A 24,814-nucleotide genomic window follows, 5' to 3' on the forward strand; every position below is an offset into this window, starting at 1 on the left:
CCTGGAGACTGAAATCCTCTGTTTAATCACAGCTAGGTGTAGTTCAGCAGAAAGATGTATTTCTACACACAGCCCCTGTAGCATGTCTAAGCCTCGAGCTGGGGAACTGACCTTCTGTAAACAGAAAAAAGCTCTCAGGCCTCTCAGCCCCTGCCTTATCTGGGAGCTGTTGAAAAAGAAGCATTCATGCCATTGAGTTTTTGTGACAGGTGCTGACATCTAGTCTGGAGTGGGCTGAGAGCTCTCTTTGGGGAATTTCTTTCCCTGAGTTCCTGAGAGAAAGCAGTGTTGTACCCAGCCTGGGAGTTGCACATCTGCGTGCATCGAGTTGTCACGTAACACTTCTAAAGGCAGTGGCTTCTTCAGGCCAGCTTGCATTTAGCCCTAGGCTTGATCCTCTCATCATTAATGTCTGTGATTCTTTATTTTGGTTGTGGAAACTCTCAAAATCCAATAGCTGGGACCAGAGAACTAAGTAAAACTTTAAACTTCATTCCCATGTTTAGAATATTGAGGTAATTTATTTGAAAACAAAGCAAAAATGTCCTCCAGAGAATCCTGCAACATTCTGAGCCCAGAGAAGACACACTGCACAGAATTGTGTTGGTCATAAATTGTATTCTCTGAACATTTTGTAGTGATGTACAGAAAGGCAATGGTCCTGGTCATATTCCTTTTCATAAATATGTGCTTATTTCCCTGAAAATCCAATGTAATGAAAAAAACATGCTATTCCACAAGAAGTGCTGACTATTAAATCTGCTGGAAATAATTTGACTGGGTTTTGGGTATTTTTGTATTTTTCAGCTAACAGGACAAGTGACTTTGCAAATTGCCACTGCTCCAGTTTTGCCGTTTAACGCCCTCGACATCGCGTTAGAAGTTCAGAACAGTCTGAAAGGTAATTTTCATTAGAGGAATATTGTTCTCCATTATTACAGGGGGGAAAAAAGCATCATCTAATCCCTGATACATATTTTCAATACTTGAATAATAGCCAGTGATTTTACTAGTTAAATAGGGCCATTATAGAATGCTGAATAAAACACAGTTTTGGTGCTAAAGAAAGCCACAAAGTTTTTAGATTTCTTCTGATGTTACTTTGTCAATTAAGCAGTACAGGTTAGTGTAGTGTCCTGAAACTCTGAAAAATATTTCTGTTTATAGGTTTATGAAACTCTCAAGTTGATCTGTTAAATAGAGAAGTCATTTCTATAAAATCACACCCAAACTTCACATATCCTTCAGCAGATTGTGAGATCATATCTCAAATGTAAAGACTTTTTGAAGTCTTCAGGTGCTGCCCCTGCATTTCATTCACTCCCTACACTGTAAAGCACCACTTTTCTGTAATACATACTCATAGAAGTATGATACCTTTGCTTTAATCTTTGCCATCCATCATTGTGAAGATGTAGGAGTCAGGAGGCAAGTATTGGTCTGGAACCAGTGAGCATCTAAAAAGACAAGTAATTTTAGCTCTGTTGTGCCACATAAACATTGGTTTAGTTCAGCCTAAACACAGCAGGGGATGGTCATCAAATGAAGTGTGGCTCAGCTGGTGTTCCTTCAACTGAACATGAGATATCTTCTATTGTTCTTCCTTTTTCTTTATTTTGAGTAACAGGAAACGTTGATTTAAACTGACTTTTTTTCCCCTCAACTTCAGTTAGATCATTTATCTCTACCACTTCAAGGGAGAGAAAATTATTTCCTAGGCTGCAGGGCCAGCAGGATAAATTTTCTCCCAGCTGTTCACTTTGGAGTTTTGTTTAATGATTTTCCTCATGTCTTTCATGTCTTGTCTGTCTCTGACTTGTATAAAAGAACAGTTTATGTTCATTTTGGAAAACATTAAGACAATGGTCCTTTTTCAGTTACTTAAATGAGAAGTTGTATGTTTTTTATGTGGCTCATGGGTTTATTCATTCTTCAAAAGATTTTGTGTTGAACAAACTTTCCAGTTCAAAGTTGGAATGTCTTAGTAAGCTGTTTCCTTCTCCAACTCAATGCAAACTGTAAATGTAGAAAAGATGAAGGTAAATCTGCTTGACATGTAAAATAATTGTTCATTAGGCTTAATTTTGTGCCTCTGGGATCTGGTTCAGCCAATTCCTTGAACACAGATTTTATTACCCATTGGACTTTCTCACATGCTTGAAGTTAAATTTTGTGTAAATATTTGAGTCATTGTTTTTGCAGTCTCCTGGATGTACTCACAAAAGGTTGTGTATACCTTGATACTTGTTAATACTGCATTTATTTACATTTCTGAAGGATTTAACTCTGTAATGTGGTGGGTGTCTGTGCAATTAGCTCTGCTAAATTCCATGGGATGTTACTCAGCACCTCACAGAGCATTTCTGCACATCCAGGATAGGGTGGATGGAAAGTTGTGTCATCCCCAACATGTTCATATGGCTCATGGCTGGTTCTTCAGGAAGATGGGGAAGAGGCTGCTAAGTGACACGTGTTCTCTCCCCTTGCACACACCAGAACTGTTGGAAACAAACTTTGGGTTTATATGAAAGAAAGGGTTAGGGCTGGAGAGATTTATTTTTCTGCCTCTGCTGATGGTCTGATGTTTAACAGGAGACCTTGTGGTCATAGATGATGGGAGATGGAGGTTTCAACACTGAAATTCAGGTCCCCAGGGCTGGTCAGGCCTGCCTATTCACAGGTGTGATATTTTAAACAAATTCATAAATAAGGGACTGCTTAGAATATTTTCATTAGCTGCACCTTGCAGCTGTGTGGGGTTTGTGCCTTCCATACATTTAAAAGTCAAGACCCATTTTAACTTGAATCAAATACATTAATATCTTGCTAGGCCTTGTATCCTATGAAAATCCAATTAATCTTTTGAGTTAGGGTGCAGACAAGGTGTCAAATCTGGTGTGTGAGTGATACAAACAGTGCTTTTAAGCATTCTTGTGGAAGTGCTTTGTATGTATATGCAAGAAAAATGTACAATCACTTGTATAGAGGTGTTTTGTATGTAAACAAGCATTTTTATCCAGAACATATTTGTGTTTTCTGCTGCAAGCCCTTAGCACTGTGCTCCTTGTAGCCTGTCTGTAAAATGTGGTGTGTGTTACAGCAAGTTTCAGGGGTTGATGGTGGAGATTCTCCAGCACCTCATTAGGATTAAAATCATTCCTGTACCTCTGCACCTGACTGTCCCAGCAATAGCAAGTTCAGCCACCCAGTTTCCACAATTCAATTCAGCCAGGTTGGTGTTGTCCCTCACTTGGGTGCTGTTGAAGCTGATGTCATTTACTGATGTCATTTATTACTGCCACTCTCTTGGACTCGTGCAAAGCTTTCACAGTTGGTGTCTGTGCCCCAGCCCTGAGCTGTGCCCGTGCAGCACCAGGCAGGAGAGCTGAGATCCCCACCTGTGGCTGTCAGCACAGGCTGCTGGAGCAGATTGTCGCCATCTCTGATGGCCACTGGCTGAGAGGGAGAGCCTCGTGAAGACAAATTGAGGGTGGATGAGATTTTCTGCTTTTCCAGAAGTGCAAGAGCTGTGATTTAAAGCTCTTTGGCTGACTCAGTGTCAGCTGTGTGTGGCTCCTTATCAGTTAGGCCCTTTTTTCTCCCAGAATGGATGTTTTACAGATATTACTGCAGCTGAAGTACTTGGGGTGATAATACTAGGCAGCACTAGCAGAAGTTTAAAATAATCTGGTTTACAATAAGTCATTCCCAGGGAAGTCTGCTTGACTTTCCACAGCCCTGTCTCTACCCATACATTTCAAAACATCAGCCGAAACTCTCTGTTCTTAGAAAAAATCAATAGAGAAACCTATCTCTCTCATTTACTGATGGCTGCATGCTCATTGCCTACAGCTATCTGCTGCTCTTCAGCTTGGCATCATTTTACCTGCCTGACTGTATTTCCCTGATCATTTTGGGTGCTTTTCAGAATTACCCTCTCCTCCTGTCTGTAATGTTCAGAAAATTTCACTCTTTACTGTTCCTACCCTTTATTCTTGACTGCAGCAGAGGTGAAAAATGCAACAAATCTGTATCTAAGAGAGAAAAATCTCTTTTGTCATGAGACACTGGCATCTTGTCTTCAGTATCCATTCAAGGTTATTATGTATTAGTACCTTTTTTCAGCCTTTAAAAGACAGTCATGGAAAAAGGCATTTTCCATGGATAAACATTTAGTCCTGAAGGGCAAGGATGAGCATCTATTCTGTGTTAGAAGGCCTTAAGTTTCAGCAGTTCTGTACAAAGTCATTGGTAACTTCATAGTATCATAGAATGGTTTGGGTTGCAAGGGACCTTTTTAAGGTCACCTAGTCCAGTGCAGTGAGCAGGGAGATCAGATCAAGATGCTCAGAGCCTCATCCAAGCTGGCACTGAAATGTTTCCAGGATGGGGCACCCACCACCTCCCTGGGCAACCCAGTGTTCCATCATCCTCATTGTAAAAAATCTCTTCCTTACACCTAGCCTAAATCTAATCTTTTGGTTTAAAACCCTTACCCCTTGTGCTATTTCAAAAGTTTCTTACAAATCCCCCTTTCAGTATTAACAGAGCACAATGAAGTCTCCCTGGAGCCTGCCCTTCTCCAGGCTCCTGTATTGACGTGCCCACAGTGAAATGTCACAACATTCCTCTTTAACATAACTTCTTTGCAAAAAGGCCTGGAGCAGCACCAGATGAGTTTACTTGGGCTGCAGCAGTCATGGCAGCAAAACTGAAGCTGATGGCAGCATATTCTTTGCACTGTGGATGTCTGTGGATTTGTGGTTCTGCCCCTTAGGGTGCTTCTTACACCCTTCAAAGCTTACAAAGCTTTCCCATTCAGATTTTCTATTGCCTGATCTGCTTATCCTATCTTACAGAGCATGAAGAATTTTCCTAGTGAGTACAGCAGCACATGATAGCTGATTAAGAATTTGCAAGCTAATCAAAACCTGAAGCAATTTCCCTTCTCTCTTACATGCAAGCACATGTTCACATATATGGCAAACAAGCATCATGCCTTAAAATGCTGATTTGTCTGTGCTCCCTTTCCTATAAGTACTCATAGGCAAGTATTTTCATAATAGAGGGCACAAACAGAATTTAAAACTGTTCAACCTCTAGCTGTGCTTTTCATAAGAGCAATCAGTTACAGAGGGAAAGGCTGTTGTATTCAGTGTCTGTAAAAATATCTGTTTGGTGTAACTTGTTTCTGAATAGGATCCAGTTGCATTTAGCAAATGCAATGAAATTCAACAGTGTAATTCCCTGATCAAGGGTGCACATGCTCTTGAGTCACTGTACTGTGTTTGCAATTTTATTTTTGTAGCAACTAAACAACTAGCTTGGATGATTCATCATGATTCACATTGGAGACAAAAGGACAAAGAATACAAAATAAAATAATGTGGCATTGTTTTCTCTTTAACAAGGTAACAGTTGTGCTTGATTTTTCTCTGTAAAGGCATCACAAGGTGCTTAAGACATTATTAGTTAATGCAGGGTTTTCTTGAAGAATCATTTGCCCTTCCATTTCCATCTTCTCAGCCTGAGAAAAGCATAAATCAGTTTCCCTTGGTGGTGCAGTTCAGAGTGTGGTGATGCCTGTTCTGGCCTTGGCTGGCTGAGGTAACACTGCCCATCCTTGCAAGTTTTGTACTGAAGCACTGAAAAAGGGCCTGGGTGTGTTTTCTGACAACTGCTGGTTTAGAGTGTAAAACAAAGAGTTGGTTTAAGGGCTGTGGAGAACAGGTGAGAGCATTTACAGGATTTTTGTGTTTAAAGGGTGGTCTGGTTGGCTTCATTTCCAAGTACAGAAAGATGGATTTTCCCTTTATCTCAGTTTCCCTACTGAAAAGGCAAAGCTGACATTTGCAATTGTTTATATAAGATTCAGAATAATAACTTTATGTTACTTGGAATACAAAGTGCTTTGCTGAAACCAAAGGATTCTTTCTTACAGGGTGGATTTAAACATTTCCATATGGACACAAGTCCCAGGGTAAGGTGTGCACGGTGCCTGCATTATATACATGGGAATGGGAAGTTCTTCAGCTGCACAGAACGTTTGCCAAAGATTTGGAAATTAAGGATAATGATATTTTGCAAATACCTTAAATGTAGCAAGCTTATATGCTTGAAGAATATTTTTATGAGGCATCAACCTAACTTGATCAGAATTTCAATTACTTCAGACTCACAGAGTTACCAACCCTTTATATCAAGATGCCAACACATCCTGCTTAGGGAAAGGTGGATTTGTCAAGTGTCATTAGCAAAGGAACCTTGTCCCAAACCAGGGCAGACGTAAACCATCTTCTTTCACTCCTGTTCCCCCAGGGAGCTTCTGTTCATTGCTGAAATTCATCTTGATCTCTCAGGAAATCTGACAGTTTCTCTCACACCAGCATCTTGTCTCTCCATGTATTCCGGATCATTTCATGTTTTGCTAGATTGGAATGTGCCAGTCAGCTGAATGACAGGAGTATATGGGATCTATGAACTCCTTTTCCTGTGCTGGAATGTATCCAATAGCAAGTCTCTTTTTCTGTATGAGAGAGAGAATATGTTATATTCAGGCATTTCCTTGGGTTTCTTAGTTACACATGTTTGCTTTTCCATCCCTATTATTTGCTTACCTTTCAGACTCCAACCATGAATAATTTGAGAAATGGGTTGGTGTTTGTCCTGATTTTAAGTAGAGTAGAGTTAATTTTCTCCCTAGTAGCTGAAATGTGTTGTGGATTCAGGATGAGATGAAGGTTGGTAACTCACTGATGTTTCTGTTGTTGTTCAGTAGTGCTTACCCTGAGGACTTTCCAGTTTCCCATATTTTCCCAGAGAGGAGTTAGAGGAAGCTGGGAGGGAGCATGGCCAGGACAGCTGACCTGAACTGGCCAAAGGGGCATTTCATACCAGAGAAATCAGGCTCAGTTTAAGCTGAGGTGGCCAAGGAGTCTGATTGCTGCTGGGGCCAGACTCAACATGGTCACCCCAATAAAATTGCTCATCACTTGTCTGTCTTGGGTTTTATGTCTCTCTTTAGGTTTTCTCCCTTTTTGATGCTATATTATTACTGTTGTTCTTATGATCATCATCATTATATATCAAACTGTTCTAATTTCAGCCCATTGGTTTTAACTTTTTAATTCTCTCTCCATTGCATCAGGGAAGCCAGTGGGTGTGAGTGAGCAGCTGCATGGTACTTGCCCGCTAAGGTTAAACCATATCAATGTTCCTCAATTACTATTTGTGATTTTTCTGTGTGTATCTTACACAAGGAAGTGGAAAATTCATTGAACTTGAGTCCTGAACCACTTTCTTGGCTTAATTATCTCAGTCACTAAGGCACAGAACTCCCTGAGGTTTGCACATTCAGGTAGAGATGAGACAGCTCCTAGAGCTGCATGGTTTATGTTGATTAAGGCATTATTTGAAAGATCTAAGCATAGTTGGATTTCTTGTCAATAGGTGAAGTGAATCTTGGCCTTAAAGATAATTTCTGCATCCTGGAAATGTTTGTGCTGACTGATACTGCTTTTGACTTTCAATCAGGTTCAGGCTCTGCTTTCTCTCTCCCTGTGCTTGTAAAGATGAAGGCAGTCCATGCACACACTGGGAAAGGAGCCACACTCTTCACCTGCACTGCAGGTGGGAGGAGGCTGCACATTCACGGTGCTCCAATTCACATTTCTCTTTCTGGACTATGAACAGGGAAATACTGAAATTGTGGCATGCTCCTAGGTGATGCAGGCTTTTATTCTTTTGCTGTTTGAGTGGGGTTGCTAACAAAGCAATAGTTAACACTCCAAGTTAAAAAGTTTTGAAAATATTGACTGGATTAGAATATGCATTAGGATATCAATTAAAGTTGGCTCATTGGCATATGACTTAAGTGATTAAGAGGAGAAATTTCACATAACCCTCTACAATTGATGTTAACCTCTAAGATTCTAAAATGTTGAATCAAATTCAATTAAACTCTGCATATTAAAATATTCTATATAGCAGTCATTATGGAATCCAAGCACAAGCTTGCAGGCTCAGGAGCAACAGCATCAAATGGCATTGAATAAATTCAGTCTCAGAAGGAAATGTTGTAGCTCTTGATTTATAACCATTGCTTCCTGCATGCCTGTTTTTCCAATGCTAGATTTTAAGCCGTACCCCAAAAAATCATTCCTCACAGCTTATTAGATCTTAAAGCACCAGAGCCCAAATTGATCTTTGAAAAGCAGATCAGAGGTTACACGGAATGATCTATGGCTTCCCTCGACCCCATTCGTGCTGCTCACAGGGGAAGGAGAGGCTCAGGTTTTAATTGGACTATTAATTTTGACTTGGAAGCAAGAGTAATAAGTGGTGAGTGAATCACTGGTGGCTGTCTTGCTGTCCCTGCTGCCAGGTGATGAAGCAGGCGTCCCTCAGCTGCTGGCAGCGGCGTCGCGGCTCAGGGACACGGCGGAGCTGTTCCAGTCGGACGAGATGCGCCCGGCCAATGACCCCCAGGAGCGAGCCCCTGTCAGAGTCAGGATGCTCAATGATGTGCTGCAAGGCTTGGAGAAAAGCTTCCTGCTTCAGCAAGCTCCTCCAGGACTTTACAGGTACGCTACACTGTGTTCCACACGTTCTGCAGCTGGGCTAAAATGGTGTTCACCGCTGCTTGGTTCGCAGAGCTGTCTTTAAAGAGAAGACGTCAGTGAGTACCCAGAATTAAAGCTTTTTTTTTTCCTATCACGCCCTTTCTGCAGAAAACATTAATTCACTACAATGCAAGGGGTCATTAGAATGCAGCACTGTAGTACTTCTGTCATGGCATCGCTGCTAACAAGACGTATGGTGTGATGGCAGCCCAGGCAGCGTGGCAGAAACGTGTGTCACATGGAACAGGAAGCTTTCAGAAGCAGAAAATATTTTGAAGTCTAATACTGCTTGACAAGCTCCACCTATATTTTATTTAAAACTTTGTACAGTTCATTGAAGATTCAGAATTGTACAAGATACTGTGTAGCATTATTTAACATATTTAATTATATAGCAGCGTTCTTGGATGCATTTCAGCGAGTTAAAGGCAGTACATCCCAGTTAATGAGGAGGCCTGAGTCAGTTACTGCTCATAACATCTTGTCTCTGCTTGGAATTGCTCTCTGATATGTATTCAGCTGCACTACCCAGGTTGGTTTTAAGATGTCGTAGTCATCCCATCTTTTACTTTCTAAGAAGTCTGCAGGTCTCTGCCTCTCACCAGAACCATCTGAAGCAGCAAAACTGCACTTTGATTTCAGTTGATGGGAAAAATTACCCAGTGTCTCGTGCAAGTGAATGTGTAAAAGTGGACATCAAAGAGACAAGTGGTAGAGGTGAGGAAGGAAAGCAGAAAGCTCTAGCACAGGAGGGATTCTTCCAGTTATTAGCAATGGTATAAAACAAATGCAGTCATCTTTTAACAAAAGCAAAGGGGAAAAAAAAGCAAGGTAGTTATGGGGAGCTCAAAAGTGTCAGTGAATAAAAGCCCTACAGCTGTAATAAAGAAAATGGAATAATTATATTTGGGGAGAGGCTAATTTACTTCCTTCCTGCTGTAACTGGATTTGTAACTTAAAGAAATAAGCCAAAATGGGATTAGATAAAGTCTAATATTCCAGGTTTAGCAGCGCTGTCTGTCTTGTCTGAACTGGTATGGTGCTGCAAAGGAGCCAAAAACCTGTTTAATAATAATGTAATATTTATGTGTTGCATTGCAACAGCAACATTCAACATTGTTGAATTTGACCCAGCTCTTTATTTGTAAAAATAAATTATATCAAAATTTAAGATTATAAGGAAAGGGTTTTTGACATCTTCTAATATTTCAGTTCTTGCAGCACTTGCATTATTAAGTTTGTTATTTACCAAAATGTAATTACTAGATATGCAAACATAAAGTAACAAATTTTTCACCTGCTTTCCACAGTACTTTAGTACAGATCAAAAGTACTTTTACACTGGCAAAGTAGACACTGTGGAAGTGAAAATGTTGTACTTGCTGCCCTCCAATTTAATTAAATTTGATTCACGATTTAACAGTACAGAAATTCAAAGACTAGGAGGAAACATTGGCTTTGACTTTACTCTGAATAAATTTACCTGACATCATCTGGAATATACAACAGCAAAGGACACCTTGTGTGTCATCATTTAGATGTTCATTAAAAAAGAATACAACCTTTGTACAGTGCCAAGGTGTGTAATTGTTACCTTTAATGGCAAATCTACACAGATAAACAGAGCCAAGGACACTGTTAGGGTGCTGATGTCCTTTGCTGCCATTTAAAATCTGAAGAACGTTTGCTTAATTAAAAAATAAAAAGCATCTAAGTCTTGTTTAGATTATTTTTCATTTTTTAGGGATTGAAAGACCTTCTGTTAATTGATGAAGTTATGTGAATATGTTTTGTATTCTGAAGATATAATTGTGTCCTGAGAACACTAGAAATACTTGAAAAGCCTAATGCACTTTTTTTTTTCTTTTTTTTTTCCTTGTAAAACTTTAAGCTTATTCTTGTTGTCATTTTATAAGGAAAACAAACCAAAAAATCAGTCTCACAGCCAGGACCTTGTATGCCATGTTTCATCCCAGTCAGAAGATTGATAGGCAAGTTATAAACCCCTGAAATAGTGGTTTATAATGGAAATGCTGGCAGCCCTTTAACTATAGCAGCACAAGCAGTACAGCAATAAATACTGTGCTTCATCTGTAAACAGAAATTTAGGATGCAGTTTGCAGCCTTGACCTTCAGGCTCCAACTGTGTTTAGATCATTAAGATTCCATAAATACTGTAATTTACAGCCTTCTGGAGGAAGAATTTGTGTGCACAGTAAAGGACGTATTCTTCATGAAAAAATGATTGCTTCCTGTATACCCATTTGGACTCATATTCTCAACCTCAATCAAAGCACTTGACAAATTTGCTGAAGTTTTAGGCATCATTTTTAGCCTTGTGTTTGTCCTAATTCACAGCTCTCTGGATCTATACTGTGTTTTCTGTCCTAGAACTTGAATTTAAAAGAAAGGTGCTTTTTTCTTTATTGCAGGAGTGTTGTAACCTTCCTGTGCTTCTCCACTACAAGGGAACTGATACAACTTTTATATATCTTTTTTTTTTTCCTCTAGTTTGCACACACATTCCCTTAGCTACAGTCTTTAACTATATATAGGTCCTTAAAAAATTAAATGCCTCATTCCAGTCAATGTCATATTGGGCAATATTTGGGCATAATTGATACATTTTGCGTCTATAATGAGAAGTAATATAATCAGACACTAGAAGAATTCAAATTACTATTTTTTTTTTTATAATTGGATTAGGATATTTGACTAAATTTCAGTAATCATGATTGACATTGGCAGGTTGTTCAGTACAGTAAATGCTGTAGTTTTGATGCTCGTTCCTCTTACCTGAACTTCCTGACACTGAACTGCAAATTTGACAACAGCACGTTCCCCATGATCTCTATTTCCAGCTGAGCCTGAAATACACAAGTACAGCTTTAATCAGGGTATTTTAGTCTTATCTAGAAATTTAGGCAGAATGAAAAATAATAGGTTGAGGAATATCCTGCTTTGCAAAAGTTACCCTGGGACTTGATTTGGGGTTAGGAGAAAATTGCTGAGTTTTGTTGTACCTGAAGTATTTCTTTGATTCCCAGTGGTAACTCTGGGTAGATTTTCTATTTTCAGAACAAATTTCTAGGCATAAAATAGGATTGCTGTTGGTATTTTTCATTTATTTCTCTTTGTTTTTCATAGCATAATCATAATACTGATAATTATTTGGATTTATAATTTGCCATTATTTTAATGGAATAATCAGTAGAAATCTGTTTCTCATCTTTAGCCATTTCTTGCTTTCCACTCTCTCAATGTATACTTGTATGGAACATTTCTGTGTGTTTTCTGATGATCATATTTTGCTACTAAAGGTAATAATCATAGATTACACAGCAGTGATATCTACAAGGTAAATGTAAGAACAGAGGCTTTGTTACTTTAGGCACAGGGGGAAAAAAGCAATTGAAGCACATTGTCCTCTCCATGAGATGGTCAGCCTCACCAGAGCCATAAAAACATTCCATAAATATTGATCATGCCATGCTTTTGCATGCTTTTCCCTCTGCAGAAACACTGAACCAAAACACTGGCACCAATATCAGGGAGAGCAACACAGTGTGGATCTTCCTGGTGTTCAGAAATACTGAGTTCAAATCTTGTGTTTGCCTAGGCTCAGTAAGAGGGTTCTCCCTGTTTACTGTATATTTTGTTGCACTTCTTATATTTACTGATTCCCAGAATTTCTGCCAGCTGTCAGCCTGATGCATCTGTCAGGTCTGTGTGTGCACTCCTTAGGTACTCACAGAGAGCCTCTCCCTGTGCTGAAGGGCAGAGCTCTTCAGCGCACAATAATATTGAAAAAAAAGGAGATAATAAAGCAAACTTCATGGAGTATCAGGCATGGCACACTCAGTGCAGGGAGATCTCCTGTCTCAGTGAAAGTGTCACATTTCTTCAGCTCCAGGTCTAACTTTCAGGCATGCTGTTGATACCAGATGAATCCTGTAGTAACCATGCAGAATTTTCCTAGAATCCCCTGGGATGCTCCCCCAAAATTTTCAAACTTAAGAGAGTCATTAAAATCACAGCTTGTGTCTTCAGTATTTAAAATTAAAGCCAAAAAGAGGCGTACAAGGGCTCAGGCTGTCATTTTTGCTCCAGTTAGGTGCATTTTATTCTTAATAGACCCTTGCCTAAGGATCAGTTATGTCCTGACTGACAGTTCTCTTAACAGTTTTATAAAAAAGTCAAAGTCAACATGTGTAAAATCTTTCTTTTAAATGTTTTATCTTAGCATGCCAAGTTTATCCTGTCCATTAAGGCTCTGTGCATCTGCCACCATTCTTTGTGGAATTTTTACAGGGATGGTTGTGTTTTGTCTAATAGATGTAATTGAGTGAATTGAGTAATAAGTAGGTGAAAAGCAAGGATTTTGAAAGCAATCTGTGTCTTCAGCAAAGAACTCCAGCAGTTTTTATTGCTCATTTGTATCAGTTAAACTTCCTCCTTTTGCTTCTTTTCATCACAGATACCCAAGTGTGACATTAACACTTCATTGGGCTAAAGAATTACAACAAATGGGTGCATTTTAATGCACTGAACAAAATACTGGCAGTAAGCAAAGATAGATTGTGCAGCCTGAATTTGACATAATGAAATGAAAGAACAGTCAAAAGGTGTTTTCAGTATCATTCAAAAAAGGCAACTTGCACTGAACTCGTGCCACTCAAGTGTGTGTTGTTCACCAGAACAAATATTTTCCTTTCAGATTGAGATTTGTTATGTACATTCCTGACATGTGTATATTCCACAGGATTTATTTCTGCTTTGCTGGTAAACTGCAGCAGATTCTCAGGTTACAGAATACACATGCCCTAAGAGTCTAGTTTCCAGAGATATGTTTAGTAGGAAAATTAAAGAGCTTATTATATCTCCACGTGTAAACAATCTGCTCATTGGATTTACAGAGGATGAGCATTAAAGATGCAAATATCCTGCTAATCTTAAAGAGTAACATGGGTAAACATGGAGTGCAATGTCACCTGCAAAATAAAACAAAGCCCCAGCCCTGAGCTTCTAGCCAAGACAGTAGTTCTGTCTCATTGTATAAATTCTGGAGATTTCTTTTTTCATTTTGAATTCTTCATTTATGACTCCAAGTAGAAAACATTCCTGTCTCCTTTGTAGTAATATTTGGGATGTTTTTTGACTGACCTGAACCAAATGCATGGAGTATTTTTATTGTTCTGCTTTGTATTATGTGGAACAGAGAATGATTTGTTACGGTGTCAATGATCCTTAGTGTGGGAAATACTGAAATAATTCGTGTTTCACTGGCAGCAGTAGATAATGTTCTGTCTCTATTATCTGCCATGTGCAATTTGTAAATACAATGCTAGAATTATGTTGGGGGAGAAGGAAAGAATATAGAATAGTGTACCTCAGATTTTGCCATTCAGTCAGAATAAATGAATTTCTGTCTTCCAAGACAGCAATGATTTCCTTCCTGACTTTTGACCCCCATATTTTGCATCTTTCAAAATTTGCAACTCCTTTTCTTCTGTGATTTTTTTCATGGCTTATAAATGGAGTTGTGAACAGTGGCATTACTTGTTTCCGTAATCCTCCTCTGGTGTTTCTCAGTTCTGCAGTTGTTGTTCAGCTCCCTTCTCTCTGATAAGCATTTCTCCAAATGTACTTTTTACACCCAAAATGCTTTCCCATTTTCTTCTGCCTTATCCCTTTGAACTTTACAGTGTCTGAGCACTGTGATTGTGGTCTCTGCAGTTGTAAGCATGGAGCAGCACATTTATCCTAGCACACACCAGTAGCATTTACTAGGCTGATAATGCTCTTACAAATTCCTGCTATGGTTATTATTTTTCTCATGACTGATAATGATGCTGAGTTATGCCCTTTCTTAATACTGAGGAGATGCAATAAAGTGAGTGATAGTCATACTCAAAACACCTGATCCATCTGAGGTGCAATTGAGATGTTTTCGCCTTTGGAATCACCTATACAAGTAACGGCAATGAATTAATGACTGTATTTGTTGTCTTGTAAATTTTTACTATTTAAAGAGCATTTGCTGCATAAATACTACTGAATTAGCCATCTGCAGAGCTGTAATTATGGCAGACTTTAAAGCTTATTTAAACAGGGAACATGAAAATCTTTTCATTACACCTGCAAAAGCAAAAAACCTCTGTAATCAGGGATTATGTCATGGCTTGAAAACAGATTTCTCACTTCCCTGATATGAAGGGAAACCTGGTTTTACATATATTAATTTATTTTTCCTCTATGTACTTCCCATGAATTTTCTTGCATCTTTTTAATTAGGTTGATTTGTATACTTGCAGAGTTCTCTCTGTACAATACATCAGACCCATTATGTTTGAGATCCAGTAAATATTATATTGTAATTTAACCCAGCATTAGTTGTCCTGAAGACAAGACTGTGTCCAGGAAACAATATTCCTCATGCTTCCCGTGAGTGTGCATAGTCTTGCAAAAAAATAAAAAAAAGGGTTGAGTTTTTTTTGTAAAATTTATTTATTTTAATATGTGTCCTTAGTGGATGTTTTAGCCCATTTCACAGCAGTTGTTGTGCTGACTGTGAAAGCCCTGGCACAGCTGTTCTGTGAGCTCAGTGCAGAGCTCTCATGCCAACCTCCAGCAACTCTTGTGGTTAGCATGCAACTCCTCTCCATGTCCCTTGCTGGCAGATCTTGCTTGGTCTGCACTTATGGTGCTAAATAGGGCAAGAATATTTAGTTCCAGAAAAAAAAAAAATCTGCTGTGATCTCAGGAAGCTATACAAAGTATTAGATTCTGAATAATTTATTAAATCCGACAGAACCTAATATTTTATACATTATTTTATATTTACTATAAACAGTAGGACTGGTAACATTTTTTAGATCCGAGAAATATCTGAATCCACATTTTTGATCATGACAGATAAGAACCACTCATATATGAGTGGTTATATTTCAACCATATATGGTTGAAATATTAGCCAAGAACACTTCTTGACTATAGTACAAAAATAAATGGAATTCATTGGGAAAATAGTTAATATGCAATATTCCCTCACTAACATATTACCCAGGCAGTAGAGCTCGCAAATGTGTTGATGAGATCATTAACAGGAAAATTACCTTAACTGGGACTTAAGAGAAGTGTTAATTTTGTGCGTGTACCTGCCACTGAAGGCAATAATGATATAACTTTGGGCATTTCTTTAAAGATGTATTATGTATTATGACATACTCTTTAATCCCTCATTAACTCTAATGATAATGACCTGTGGTGATGCTCTCATGTCACGTGGCTCAGAGTTATTTAGGGTGATAAACCCAGTCAGGATCAGAGCTGGAGATAAAGGTCAAGCCAGTTCCTGCACTGAGCACTGGACACTGCCTGCTGCTTTGGTTGGGAATGGGATTCCTCCTCAGGAAGAGGATATTTCACATGATTTCTAAATAAAAAGCCCTATGAAGTCATCAGAACATCAGCTGTGAGCCATTTGGAAATAATTTTATTAATTCACTTCCCTCAAGTTCTTCAAAATAGTAGCACATCTGCTTTGAATTGGAGTGTTTCAGACTGAGACATCCTTAAAAGACAGATAGTTTCCTCCAAATCATCCACACAAGCATATGTTTCTTTCACTTGAAAAGCAAGTGTAGCATAAATCATTCAGAGAACAACATGCTTACATTTGTTACCAACAATGTAGCTACATTATTTGTAACTTAACAAAGAATATTTCATAGCAGTTGCTGCCAGCAAATAACATTTTAAAATACAGTTGTATCAATTTTGTTCAATGCATCATCAATCTTTTAAGTATAAATGTAAATCATTGTTCTGAGGAACGACAGAAAAAGTGCTGGTGGGTTTTCAAGGAATTTTTACATCTCCATAGGGTATACATCATTCTCCATCAGCTGCATACAGGGTTTGGAAGCTCTGTGGCAAAGTGGGTTCTCTGGCTTCTTCAGGAATTTCTGCATAAAGTTGCGCGTAATTAATTTCTGTGAAACTCTAGAGAAAATTATGCCTAATTAGAGGACTGCCCTTTAGTAGTGATAAATGGTGACTTGCAGCTTCTGAAGAACAAATGCATCCTACTTGTGTCTTTTTAGTTCACTTCTGTGAAGTCTTTCTGTACTGTTGAAGCTCTAGATTGAATTCTCCTTACCTAGTCATCTTGTTTACTCCAAAGCAAGAAATAAATCAGCTCCTAAACCCAGCAAATTTTCACCAAGAGAAAACCTGTGAGTGTGCATGGTAATGTTAATGTTAAGCACTGGCAAATAGATGATTTATTTCAGGCTGATTTTACTCAAACTCAGTCTTTAGGCTAGTCAGGCTTTCTTAGCTCCATTATTTTTACTTGAGGCTGTTCCAGAACATCAGTCCACTTATGATCTGCTACTTGCCAGCATCCATTTATTCATGGTTATTATATATTACACTAGACACTGTTTGCTATCAAAAGTCACAAAAATTAGGAAGTGATGTAATTATTGTTTATTTAACAAAAGTGAAAAAGTTCGGCTACAGCTTGTCAAAGACTTTGTATTCCCATTATTTCTCAGCCATCGTAGAACACTGTCCTATTATCAGAAAATCAAGCTTAGAATTGTTAGCTTTATGTCAGTCTTCTCTGTTGGCAGAAGACATTTAATTATCAAAAGAATAGTTTCCTTACACATTTCAGAACAGAAATGAAAGTGAATGTTCTCTGTGAATATTGAGTTTTGGTGATAAAAATATTCTCAAGCAACCTTTCTTGGATTAAATTCTTTAATAGACCTTTTGCTTTCTGTTTGGGATTCTGGATGCTCCTACATGTCCTTTGGAATCTGGTATTGGTGCACTCAAGACACTCAAAAAGATTTAAAGTTGTCAAGGTGCATCAAGCTGAAACTTAGGCTAGAATTACGGTTAGGTTAGGCTTTAGTGATCTTTCTGTGAGAGATTAGTGTGTTTCATCCCTTACCTTTAAAAAGTACTGCAGTCAAAGAGAACTGTAGGGAAATAAAAGATAATGTATCTTGTAAGCCTGTTTGGCTTCTCTTTTTCCCTTTGTTTATTTGGCAGGCAGTCAAGCCAAGCACTGAGACACTTCACAGAGCTGCCAAAATCAGGATTAATTTTTTAAAGAAACCCTATTTAAAACTGACCTCTCAGAAATGTACTCAAACCTGGGATAATTACCTCCTCATGGTCCCATGTCCCAACAGGATTCTGTTCATGCCCACTTACCACAACCTCCATTGGCCACAATTGACTCAATTAGAGGTGTCCTAATGCCTGTCTTTTATGCAAGATAAATGTGTGTCTAGCAGGGAGAGAGTGTCTGCTTTACCACTGTCTCATAATGATGCCTTTGAAATGCCTTTCAGTTGGTTATGCTTTATTTGGGTTTGATATCTCGATTACCTGCAGCTTATCAACTGCTGATAACATGCAGATAGATCCCTTTCAGGCAGGCACTCACCTCTGAGTGTTCATGATTTTAAATCCATCACTTTCTGCAATATAGATTGGTGGAACCCTCTGCAGCCTGTAAGGAGAGCACTAAGGGGAGGCAGTTGATGGCTCTTTGGAAAAAGGAGAGGATGTGTAGGAAACAAAAGTTGGGAACAAGGAATTACAATTAGAGGATCCTTAAAAATGACATGCTGGGTTTGTGGGGACTTAGGGCAGTGAAGGAGAGGTGACATTTACAGCTGAGTTGGGTGCCACATCCCCATCTTTCCTGGCCATGTGTGAGTTGTTCCATCCCATGGCCCCAGCGACTTCCAGCGTTTAATCCAGCAGGGAATGAGCATTGTAGGGAAAAAAGGGGTTCCTCTGGATCAGCTCTAATGACACTTCACCAGGGCATGTATCTCCTCCTGATAAAAGCCAATCTTACATGGCCAGCAGCTATAATTTTAGAATTATAAACCTTCTGCCACAATGCTGCTGTGAAATAAAACAGGTAAGATAACAAAACTGCACGTGAGTGTCAAAAAGATTTAAAAAACAACAGAGGAAAGGAGAACAGCCATTGGAGATCAAAAGATAAGGATCCCAGAGGAAGGAAAGAAACATTCTGCATGTTCACTGCAAAATTTTCTGAGGTGCAAATTTGAATGAATAAACCAGTATAAATCATCTTGTGCTGTTTCCAGAGAAGATCTTGTGATATTTTTATGTCCTACAATGAATACCCACTGTATGGAAATCCCAACATGAATGTATTGTTATGAGAGTGCATTTACTTATTTACCAAAGTAATCATATTTTATGTCTTACAAACATGAATGAAAACAGACTCCTAAATGTAAGAAAAGTGCATTGAAAATTGAACAGTATCAGGAGAAAGGGAAATTCAGAGAATCCTTGTTCTGGTGTGCTTTTTTTTCTTTTCTTTTTTTTTTTTTCCCTGGAGAGTACAAGAAAAAACAAATCAGGGAATTACAAAATTGAGTTTGTGAGGATGCTGAAGTCATAACACATTGTGTTATAACTGGAACAGACAGAGGCTGCCCACAGCATTTATCTCTAAACAATTCTACTGTGATTCCACCGAGAAAACCTGCACTCATTTCATGTGGGACACTAGACTTACCATCATGTCCTAATGATTTAATAATTACTTTTCAAAATCTCTAACGTGGGCTGTTAGATGGGAGTCTGTAAGTGCCTGAATAATTCATCTTGTATTGCACATTACCTACAGACAAAATTTTCTTGTAAGCTAAAAAATCATTTTTCATAACAAGAATAATGTGGTAATCTTGTTTCATCTGGTACTGTCCAGTTGCTCTAATATTGAAGTTGTGTTAAAGTCAATATATTTCTAGTGTGATCTGTCATTCAAGAATTTGTGAAATTCCTTCTGGTCTGGTGAGTGTGACTGTGCCTCCTTATTTGTGGTTATGCAGAACAGAATTTAATGGCATTATTTTGGTCAGGAATGCTTCTGTTCCTAAGCCTGCCAAGGATTTATAAATAAGTTGTAGTAGAGGCTCTCTTTATAGTCTCTTTACTTTGCTAAGGCTGGGGTTTTTTTTTTATTTTTTGGGGTGTTTTTTTTTGTTTGGTTTGGTTTGGTTTGGTTTTTTTTTTAATTTTGTGGTGGTTTTTTTTTTTTTTTTGTTGGTGGTTTTTTTGTAGCCCTTTTATCTCTTTCAGTGGTAGTACCTGAAGTTATTAATTGAGTTTCCTACCTCAGTGTTCCACTTTTCAGGTCACTGGGATGTGTCATAGAAACAAGCCCATTAGGATGAATGATGTGTGTTGTAATTTCATCAGCATCATCAATAATTTATTGCAGTTTTCTGTTTAGGAGTCTCTTTTTTGTTTGGTGGGGGTCAGGCTGACTGTGTGAATTTGATTCCTAAGATTAAATAGTTAAAGATGAAGGTAGGTACTTAAGCAATTAGGTCAGAGGCTGGAGTTGTTTTAGAGGTGTAGGCTTCAAAACCAATTTGTGTTAAGGGATGTTTAAGTAATTGAATTTCACAGTGTAAATTAAAGTCTCTTGCTATCATTCTGCATGTTGTGGGCACATGGTGATACCTTGTGTCAATGAAATGGCTGGGGTTTGTTTTTCAGTCCATGTGTAATCTTTAATGAAAACACTTTTCTGACTTGTAAAGGCTTGGAAGTAATAAACTGAACTGACCATTTTTTTCATTTGATGAAGCTTCAGCAGAGATAAGAAGTAAACTTGTATAAATTGCCTCTCATGAACATGCATAAAGAGAGAAATCATTTTGTGCAACAAAGGGGTGGCATGGCTTGCCAAGCAAAGATAAGTAATGGGAAAATACAAGATCCCAGTGAGAACTCCTAGCAGAAAAGTGGAAAAAACCAGGTGCTTTATTGTGTTACTTATTAGTATTTGCATGCATAGAAATATAAATTAGGTTCTGCTGTACTATGTAATCAGCTATTCTGAAGTCATATTACTGTTTCAGAAGTTAAGATATTATTTTAAAATTATGACAGTAGACTGCTTGTCTCATTCATCAAACAACTAAGCTCTCATCAGACAGTAATTTGCCCTGCATTCAGGTGGGGTGGGATAGCAGTTCTTGTTTTCACTTGGATCACATGCCTGTGTATTTACTGTGGAATCACCAGTGATTCCAAAATCACATCAGTAGATTTAAACTGTGTTAACACCCTTGCATGTCAGGGTAAACCATCTTTATTAGCTTGTGTGCCTTGTTTAGAGTCCATTTGATGATGGGACATGAGGTCTGTTCCTCTTCACCACAGACATTGTCTCAGCAGTCCCAAATGTTCCAATGTTCAGACCATCCTCTCTTTAGAGTTGTTTCTGGCACTGAGTCAGTGTTGCTCTGCTGATGGCTGCTGTCTTATGATGTTTTTATAAGTTGACCTAAAGGAATAGAGATACCCTAACACAGATCAGGGCACCGGTGTTGTAGGCATTTGGAGTAGAATTCCAGCTCAGTCAAACTCTCCCAGCCACCAGCAAACAGATCTCCGCTGTGGGTAGAAAGAAATGTGATTAGCAGTGTCCTTGCTGTTGGAGGTGTTTGAGGGGCTGTGAGCAGAATTCTTTCTCCCTGTGAACTCCAGGAACTACAGAGGAGAGTTCTTCAAAAGCCTGGCTCTGCTTGCACTGATCTCAGCAGGAGACCCTGAACTGAGGGAGCAAACTCAGTCCCTGCTTTGAAAAACGCAGTATTTCCCATAGCACAGCCTATCCTTAAAAACAGACCAACCAAGAATTTATCTGGCTCTCAACATACACAGTTTTATTTACTGTGTCACAGAGGCTGCTTTGGGACAGCCACCTTTGAGTATGAGCTGCACCACAGACAGGGAACAGCAGCATCAGCTCCAGCTGAGGGGGTGGTTCTGAGGCTGCTGCAGTGCAAGCTGAGGATGCTGTTGCCACATCAGCCTGTTTCTGCCCTCTTGATGGGGCTTTCTGTCCCCACTGAGCTGTTCTTGCACATACTCCTCACCTGTTTCTGTCTAAATGGTCTGTGGCAGTGATGACCTGTTGTTTAAACTGTCCTGCTGCTGCAGTGTTGGATTCCAACCCTTTCCCTTTTCTGTTTAGATCTCTAATGCATTGCATTGCAGACCCCTTCAACTGTATGGATGTATTGCTGTCAGGGGATGAAAAACTCATCATTCCCTCTGCACACTGCTGGCTTTGGGTGTATACCCAATATTGGGGGGTAAAAACAGAGACTGAAAAATTGCCTCGTGAGGACAGGAGTTATTTCGTATCTTTGAAAAAAAATGACCTCTCATTCAAAACATTTTTTAAAGCTGGAAAACATGGCAAAAGATTGTGGGTGTTCTGTGGTGTCGTTTATCGGTCTGCTTTGTTACCTTTCCCCCAGGCAGAGTTGCACTTAGGTGATTCACAGAATAAGATGCACTTCTGTGTTCATCTGTCTTCTGTAAATAAACTTGGCAGTTTTATTACTAATTTGGAGTTGCCATTTGGCCTGTTCTGTCATGCCATTAGGTTGCTAACAAAGTGTGGGAGCTGTCCTGTTTCTTGCTGTGTTCTCCACACAGCCTCTCCCTGCCCTGAACACCTGTCCTGTATTTAAGGAGAAGGTCCTGCACCAAATCACTGTAGCTTTCCTGTTTCAAATTTCCTTCACTTCTGTTTGCAATCAAAGGAGCTCCTGGGTGGAGGTTTATGATGTTTATGTGCTCTTCTAATTAGTATAATGATTACACCTGGTTTTGGATAACATTTATAGCCTGCTTCAAAGAGCCCCATTAAAATCACTGACTAGCTTTGAATTCTGAGCCTTCCCCACCTCATACAAATTACATTTCCAAGGGATCACACAATACTCTTGCATCTGTTTTTCTACAAACCATTAAAATTGTTTGCAGATATTACTGGGTAACACAGATTTTGTTTCACAAGGGTTTAGCTGTGTGTGCTGTTTCTTTCCTCTAGTGTGAGACATTAAAGGTGGGTTACTCTTGTTCTGAAACCACAAAGGATTATTGATGAAATGAAGTCTCTGCTGAAGGCAAGGAGAGTTTTACCATTGGCATCAATGCAGCTGGAATTTCACCTCTGAAGAGTGAAGTAAATAATGTGAGCAGATAGGAAAAACAAAAACAAACCTATGCAGAGGATTCACAGCAGTAACCAAACTCTTTTTAGAGGGGAATAAATGGAATTCATCTGAGACACAAAATCCTTCATGAGGGGTGTGATAGGTCTAGGCTTATGCTTTTGAATAAAAATTTGAATGGTCAGAGAGGAATGTGAGACTTCTTTGATGGATTTAGTAACTGCTCCAATGTAAGTACATGTAGTTCAGTGAATAAATTCAGTTTATAGAGGCATAATAAATATGCATTTGTCTCTCAATCTGCCATGGGTCAGCTTTACTGTGCATAATATGTATCATCTGTAAGCTGTGGCTGATACTCGCAGGGTTTCTTGATGGCATCTGATGGATTATTTTTGAGTAAAAATCTTACCATTCTCTCTATTGTTCTCTTTCAGAAATATTCTTTACAGACTGGATGACAGGACCAGCCAGTTTTCAGTGCTGCTGGAGGCACTGGAGCACTGCAAACTACATCAGTCAAATGAGACTGTTCAGGCAGCTTTGTCAGAGGTGCTGAACAGCATCAATTCAGCTCAGGTTTACTTCAAAGCAGGACTTGATGTGTTTGAGACTGCCTTAGCTGGAAAGAAATGAGAGGATTCTCTGCATTCTAAGACATTTGTTTACAACTCTCTAAACAGAAGTTCAACTTGGACCAGAATTGTTCTGAGGATCAAACTTTTCTCAGCCTTTCCTTCAGCTGGCGCTTACAGGTACTGCAACACGTGGTTTAAGAAATGTCAAACAGTATTTTGCACTGTTCACAATATATCTCAAATGCCTGTTCCTGAATGTATAAAACCTAAAGAGAGGGAGTAACGCTTCAGAGATGATTTTTGGAAGGACATCTGCTGTATTTTTGTATGTGAAATATGTTTTTATGGCTAAGAGCTCAATCATGTGAAGTACCAGGTATGTGCTGAAGCCCTGGTTCTGAGACACCCCAGATGTGCAGCCAGGGGAGATTTCCTCTGTCAGAAAAACCTGACTCGAGTTTCTTAATGTTTTCAGCAAGCTCATCTTCTTCCTTACTCCATTCAGAGTAAGGAAGGATGTGGTGTTTCCATGGGTATCCAACACCGGAGTGGAAATGCACAGAACACCGTTAAGGGTTCAATCCAACACCTTTACTCCTGTGGAATAATAAATACCTCAGTTCTGACAATACAGATAAACTTTGATTCTTCCATTTCTGTATGAAAATAAAGAGTTGTTTTCTCTGATGTTTCTTGGAGAGGAAATTTTTGTGATGATTTCAAATGATTTGAAAAGTGTGAATCGGTAATTACACTTGCACAAAAATACTTTGAATGTTTATATTAAATGAAAGAACTGCCTAGTCTTTATAAGGCTGGAGGCCTTAAAAATTTTCACCAAACATTACCAAAAAATCCCACTTCAAGCTCTCTAAACTTCCTGAGAGCTGTAAATAAAAGCAAGACCTCCAAGTCCTGGGAAAAGTTTTGGGATTCCATCACTCTTGGCCACACCACCCACTATTCCAGGCTGGCTCGTTCCATCAGGCCCCACATCTAGAACCTGGGTCATTGTCAGGAAAGCACAAGGAAAACAAACATCTATTCCCCAGGAATTCAAGTGTGGAGGCACAAGCTGGTGAAGCACATTGCAGAGCTAAAATGCAGATCTGCTTTTCCATTGGTAGAAGGCTCTAATGACACCATTGCCTGTTGGCCAAAGTAATCTGTGTGTGAAAGGATCAAGAGGTTCAGTGTCCTCTGAGGGGATGATGTACCCGTTTGAGAACTGCAGGTCTTAATAATACAAACAGTTGAAATTTTTAAGTCCTATTTGGGCTTTACAGTCTCAAAATTATTCTAGGTTCAGAGCTTAAATAATTAATTTTATATAGATACTTAGAATTTAAATATAATTTATTTAATGGAAATGTTAAATGTATTGTTATCCAGTTTGCCATGTAAACATTACAAGGACATTTCAGGTTGGAATAAAAATGAAAAAAAGTGTCTGTATTAATGTTTAAAAATTGCCTTCAGAAAAATTTCTGAGTGGACAATTTGGTGAAATTTTTTTTAAAGTTCACATAGCAAGAAATGATCTGTTTACAGATCTGGGTTTCTG

At 38.9% G+C, this 24,814-nt stretch overlaps 1 protein-coding gene across 1 annotated transcript in view; it reads left to right on the forward strand.

Annotated features, from left to right (window-relative positions):
* NAALADL2 (N-acetylated alpha-linked acidic dipeptidase like 2) overlaps window positions 1–24,614 on the forward strand; it is a 414,540-nt gene extending 389,926 nt beyond the window's left edge. The window contains exons 13-15 of the mRNA XM_059479300.1: window positions 808–901; window positions 8,384–8,582; window positions 23,110–24,614. Coding sequence (XP_059335283.1) covers window positions 808–901; window positions 8,384–8,582; window positions 23,110–23,308 — 492 coding nt within the window. The 3' untranslated portion in view covers window positions 23,309–24,614. The remainder of the gene's footprint in view (window positions 1–807; window positions 902–8,383; window positions 8,583–23,109) is intronic.
* The last annotated feature ends 200 nt before the right edge of the window (window positions 24,615–24,814 follow it).

The sequence above is a fragment of the Ammospiza nelsoni genome, chromosome 10 (genome assembly GCF_027579445.1).
Source record: "Ammospiza nelsoni isolate bAmmNel1 chromosome 10, bAmmNel1.pri, whole genome shotgun sequence".
Taxonomy (NCBI): domain Eukaryota; kingdom Metazoa; phylum Chordata; class Aves; order Passeriformes; family Passerellidae; genus Ammospiza; species Ammospiza nelsoni.